Source organism: Gossypium arboreum, chromosome 9, assembly GCF_025698485.1.
Source record: "Gossypium arboreum isolate Shixiya-1 chromosome 9, ASM2569848v2, whole genome shotgun sequence".
Classification (NCBI taxonomy): domain Eukaryota; kingdom Viridiplantae; phylum Streptophyta; class Magnoliopsida; order Malvales; family Malvaceae; genus Gossypium; species Gossypium arboreum.
Genome location: NC_069078.1, coordinates 4,714,649 through 4,720,648, shown reverse-complemented (window position 1 = coordinate 4,720,648; position 6,000 = coordinate 4,714,649). Strand labels below are relative to the sequence as shown.

The 6,000-nt window shown below is 39.6% G+C and overlaps 1 protein-coding gene across 1 annotated transcript; it reads right to left on the bottom strand.

Annotated features, from left to right (window-relative positions):
- Positions 1 to 2,004: 2,004 nt before the first annotated feature.
- Positions 2,005 to 3,324, bottom strand: LOC108459266 (uncharacterized). The gene has a single exon (XM_017758613.1). It carries the CDS (start codon positions 3,322 to 3,324, stop codon positions 2,005 to 2,007), a length of 1,320 nt encoding a protein of 439 aa, XP_017614102.1.
- Positions 3,325 to 6,000: the final 2,676 nt, after the last annotated feature.

The window sequence follows — 6,000 nt, the reverse complement described above, 5'->3', positions numbered from 1 at the left end:
AATCTACACACATTCGTACCTTACTGTCTTTCTTCGGTACTGGGACTATATTAGCTACCCATTGTGGATACTTGGAGACTTGTGGGAAGCCAGCATCGAATTATTTTTTGACTTCTTCTTTTATCTTTAACAGCATTTCAGGTCTCATTCGTCTTAGCTTCTATTGAATGGGTTTGCATTCTGGTTTCAGTGGGAATCTATAGACCACTACATCCTCATCCAATCCTGGCATGTACTGATACGACCATGCAAATACATCTTTGTACTCATGAAGCAAAGCAATCAAATCATGTTTGGTGGTATCTGAAATGGAGGTCCCAATCTTTACTTCTTGCCTTTTTTCTTCATTTCCCAAGTTTACTATCTCAACAGATTCTTGATGAGGTAGAATCTATTTATCTTCTTGTTCTACCATTCTTAGTAAGTCAGGAGGCGAGACATAGTCTTTAACATTTTCCTCAGCTTCGAACTCTCCTAAACAAATAGCTTTCTTGAAATCGATTTCAAGATTTATAACGGGTTTGTTCATATCGTTGATATCTAAGCACCTGAAAGTTGAATAGAAAAGAAAACTATAGAGGAGCATCAAAGTATTTGGACCAACAAGCATGGCATGATGTGAGATATATGCAATGACACGCTGTGATAAGAAGGGAAAATTATGACTTTAATAAGAATGAAAAGACCATGACAAAATGCATCTCCATTAATGCTCATTTAAATGATAAAGAGCAAACATAAGCTCTTACAAAATAATCCCACTATTACTTAGGGACACACAAAAAGAAGAGTGTTAACATTGATCATTACTCTGGGAGAGACTTAGAAACTACAAGAAGGTCCATATCAGTCCAATTGTTCAAAACGAATCCAGGAGGACAAGGGCGTATCATTGAAACATCTTTAATTGCATCATCTCCTTTGTTAATGACATTTATACTGACATTTTGAAGATCCTTTTCAATCAATAACAGCGTGCTTCGTGGATTATCTTGCCCGGGTTATATCATTCCTACAGAAGTAAATGTTTTTGACAATGGAAGGTACATTATAGGCTCCCATTCTAATTATCGGCCTAAGGCTCTTGCAATCCGCCTTTCTCGATCTTTCTGCGACTATTTTCTTCTTTGTCGCATATCCAGTTCAAACCCTAAACCATATCGAGCCTTATGAGACACTGGTTTTAGAGCTCTAACTATCCCTTGCCGATATCTTCCCAAACCTTTCCTCGCTCGGGCTCCTTTTCCCACAGTCAGCTTAATTCCCATCTTGGTATTCCTTGATAGCTTAGGCATGAGGATTTTATTTCCCTCAGCAACAAACGTAGCATTGATGAATTTAAAGGAACAGAAGGAACATTCTACTGCATCCTTGCTTACTTCGAGGTATGGTGTATCAGTAGAGATAGATGCGATAATGTCTTCCTTACCCACGATAGTGACCAAAAGACCATCCATAATAAACTTCGCTTTTTGATGGAGAGATGAAAGAACTACCCCAGCAGAGTGGATCTAAGGCCTTCCTAAAAGGCAATTATACGAAGGCGTGATGTCCATGACCTGAAACTCGATGTCATATATATAGGGGCCACTTCTAGAGGAATTTCAATTTTTCCCATGACTTCTCGTCTTGTCCCATCGAATGCTCTTACTGTAGAGTGACAAGGTCTCAGATAAGATAAATCAATTGGAATTCTAGAAAGTGTAGCCAAAGGCATAACATTGAGTGCTGACCCGTTATCAATTAGCACATTTGGTATTATATAACCCTTGCAACGGGTTGTGATATGTAATACTTTTACGGAGCTCCTACCATTTGGCGGTATTTCATCATCACTGAAAGAAATAAAATTATCTGCGTTCAGGTTATTCACCCACCTATTAAGCTTTTCGATAGATATATTGCTTGCCACGTAAGCTTCATTTAACACTTTTAGTAAAGCATTCCGATGTGGTTCTGAATTTAACAGTAGGGATAATACCGAGATTTGTGCCGGTTGTTTGCTTAACTGTTCCACGAGTTATATTCACTATGTTTGATGAACTTCAAGAATTCATGTGCTTCCTCTTCATTCACAGGCCTTTTAACTTCTTGTTTGCTTAACTGTTCCATGACCTCAGCCTCATGCATCGGTGCCTTTCCTTTCTGCTTCAAGTCATTAGTCTTCTCCATTGGTTTGACCACTTTAGAGTAACACCTCCCGCTGATGGTGAAGTGTCCTACTTCTCCAACATTTTCGGCTGTGACTTTAGATTTTTCACCTTTAGGTATGATAATGTTGACATCATATTTCCATAGTACTGCCTTGTTGTCTTTGTAAGGGAAAGGAGATGGTACTTCAATTATCATCTTTGGTTTCACTTGCTCCTTTTTTGTATAGTAATAAATCACCAATAGTCGATCGGCACTATAAGGAAAACCTGATGACTGATTATCAGAAGTGCATACTTCTCCTTCATCGTCCTCTTTTATTTTGTTTAAGATCCCGACTTCCTTATTGTCCATCATGTCTTGAAGTAGTTTTCTAAATCCTTTACAAGACTGAATGTCGTGCCTCTCGATCCCATGAAAATCACAAAAACACTGACTTTTTCTATTTCCTTCTTTGAAAATTCTTTTGGGGTGACAGAACAGCCTCTTTTCAACCATTACCTCCCAAATCTTTCGCAGTGGTGTCTTTATTTCAGAAACACAACTTTTGGCAGGCCACCTGTCTTCTTTCATCAACGCGCTCACGTTTCCTTCAGTGTGGTTAGGTAGCGAATTTCTAGTCGTATTGCCAGCACCATTAAATTGTAAAATACCTGCATCGATAAGACCTTGAACCCTCCTTTTAAAGGCTAGACAATTTTCTGTAGAATGCCCCTGGTTTTCGGTATTGTACATGCAACTGGCATTAGGATCGTACCATTTTGGGTATGCAGGCTTCAGGAGTGCCATATAATGTGGGGATATTAATTGTTTTTCCAACAGTTTTGGGTACAGCTCTCCGTATGACACGGGAATTGGGGTGAACTGGGGTTTTTCAAGATTGGATCTTGTCGGTCTTTGTTCATTTTTGGGTTGGTTTTGAGCAGGCATGGTATTTGGTGGGAACATGGAAAATGGTATTTGGTTATCTGTGGTGTAGACGAGGTAAGGAGGAGGTGCTTGATAGTATGGGCTTTGAGGTGGATAATAAAAGTTTAGAGATGGGCGATATCGAGGTCGTGGCTGGACTGGGTAAGGATTAGAAGTGTGGTGGCTCTCAGTTCCCACCATATGGGCTTCTGCCTCTTTTTTCTTTACAGATGCTATCCTTTTCGAGCTCTCGGAACCTTCCATCCTTCCACTTTTGATGGCATTTTCTATAAGTTCCCTGGATATTACAATATCTGCGAAGTCTTTCGTGATACTTCCTACCAACTTATCATAAAATGGTGCTTTCAAAGTGTTGATGAAGAGGACCGTTATTTCTGTTTTAGACAGTGGGGGTTCTACTTGAGTCGAGATGTCCCTCCACCTTTGCGCAATTACCTAAAAGTCTCCGTCGACTTCTTTTCCATCATCTGTAGAGTTAGCCGATCAGGCACCATGTCAGATACATGCTTGTATTGTTTACAAAATGCTGACGCCAAGTCTTTTCATTATCAGATCCTTTCTCTACTAAGTTAATTATACCATTAAAGGGCTGATCCAACCAAGCTGTCTTGGAAACAGTGTATTAGCAATTTATCTTCATTCACATAACCAGTCATCTTTCAGCAAAACATGATAAGATGCGCCTTTGGACATTTTGTTCCATCAAATTTTTCAAAATCTGACACTTTAAATTTTGGAGGCAGAACCAGATCGGACACCAAACTAAGCTCTTTGGCACTTAGTGCATAGAAGGTTTCAGTACCTTCTATCGCCTTGAGCCTTTCTTACAAGCTCCTGTACTTATCCTAGGCATCATGATCATCCATTTTCAACCTGGTTATTTCTACCGGATCATCCAAATCTGGAACATTGGGATCAGCAGGATTAGCTCCAAGGTTTGATACGAATATACCTTGCCCTAGATGAGCAAGGGGTATGGGTCGTTGCTCCAAGCTTGCAGGTTGTCCTCGAGGACATTCTCTTTGTATTACATGTGCATGAGGTGGAGTGAATCATGGGGGATAGAGCGAATCTTGATCATGATTAGTTCTTGGCTGAGGCTCCATAGTGTCAGGGCTGTGAATAGGTCTCTTTCCTTTGACCAAAGCTGTCATCATTTCCATCATTTTGGCCATCTGATCTCTTTGCTCAAGCGACTCCTCTCGAGATCTTAACATCAGATCTCTTGCTTCCTGTTGTGACTTGGTCAACTGCTCTTGCAATTCTCTTTGGGCACTTTTCATCCTTTCAATTCTCTCACTGAACTCGGCTTCTATAATTCTAGCTTTTTGGCGCGTCCTATAAGAATGGCGTGATTCTAGACTTGTAGTGTTGCAACTACGAATTATACGGTTTTAGCCTTAGTGAATGATTATGGTGATATGTACATGCAATGAATGAATGAATGAATGTCAAATGAATGTTAGTCATGAATGAATATGCAAGAATTTGGTGTTGATTTCAAGATGGCCCCTACTTAGGCATTTCATTAATCAAAAAAGTCTATTACAAAACGTTTCGCTATTTTTGATTCAACAATTACACAAATTTTCTTGCCACATTGCCTTGTTTCTTCACTCGTTCTAAGAATTCTGATATGCTTGATCTTTGACTCGGAGGAAATTGGTAACTGAGAGCTTCGGCTTCATCTGATAATTGCACAACTTGCATAGCTCCTTGCGAATTTCGTTGATAAAAAAGCTGAGTTGCATTTCCTTTTCTTGGAGAGCTCTTTCGTAGGCATGAGTGTCTCTATCGTACTGACTATTCTTTTCTTCCAGGGCTTTTAGGAGATTATCCAACTGTTGCTGTTGAGCTTGCAGTGTATTTTCTAAATCTCGTAATTTCCCTCTTAGCTCTTGATGTTTAGACTGACTAGTCACAAATTCTGCAGACACAGTTTCATATTCAGCATTCTTCTTCCTTAACTCTATCTTAGCACGCGCAGCTTTTTCCTCTTCTTTCTTTGCTTTGCCTTTCTAGAATTCCATCCTTCATTTGATATTGCTAATTTCTTCCTCCCATTCTACTGATGACTTGCCCAAACCACTATTTTTATAGTGTTTCCTAATTTCTTATTTTCCAAATGAAGATCCCTTAAATCGTTTCTTACGATCTCAGCCTCTTTTTAAACTTTCCCAGTTTTAGATTTTTCAATTTGAACGTCGATCTTCAGCTGGTAGTTTTCCTCTTGAAAAGAACTAATATCTCATAACAACTTAGGCTTTTCACGTTCAAATTCGTGTCTTGTTATTTCCAGCTCTGACGGCATTTCTTCTGAGAAAGGATTCTGGAAAGTATAATCTGTCGATGAGATTTGTTGACTATTCATTCGTTAATGCCTCCATATGTCATAATCTTGAGTGATGGTATCAGCGTAGAGGGCTAACTCCATTAGGTGAATTTCCTTCCAAGACTTTGCAGTATCTCGGACTCTTTTCATGTAACCCTCACTTGTAAAGGCAAACTCAGACTGTGCCAATCCTCCGGTAGTGGGTATGAACTGTCGTGAAGTAAACTGTCTTTGAACCATTAACGGAGTGTATCCAATTCCTCCCCATAATCCTAGTAAAGGCACCCAATCTTGGCTTCCACATTTGTATAATAGAACTGAAGGACAGATCCATGGTGCTCTCCAGGTTATATCTTCGGTACGAAGGTTCTGAAAAACTGAAACACAATACTATTCGGTGACATCCTTTGGCCAATCTTTCTCAAGGTAAGCTTTCAATGGGGCGAATGTTTTTGAAAACATGTGGAAAGGTGTGCGTTCCATTCCAAAAATGGCTTAGAATCTAGACATTAAGTAACTGCGCGCATCCGATAAAATGTCCTTCCTCTTTCCTCCTACAACAACTTAGAGATCTAAAAGTCTCGGCC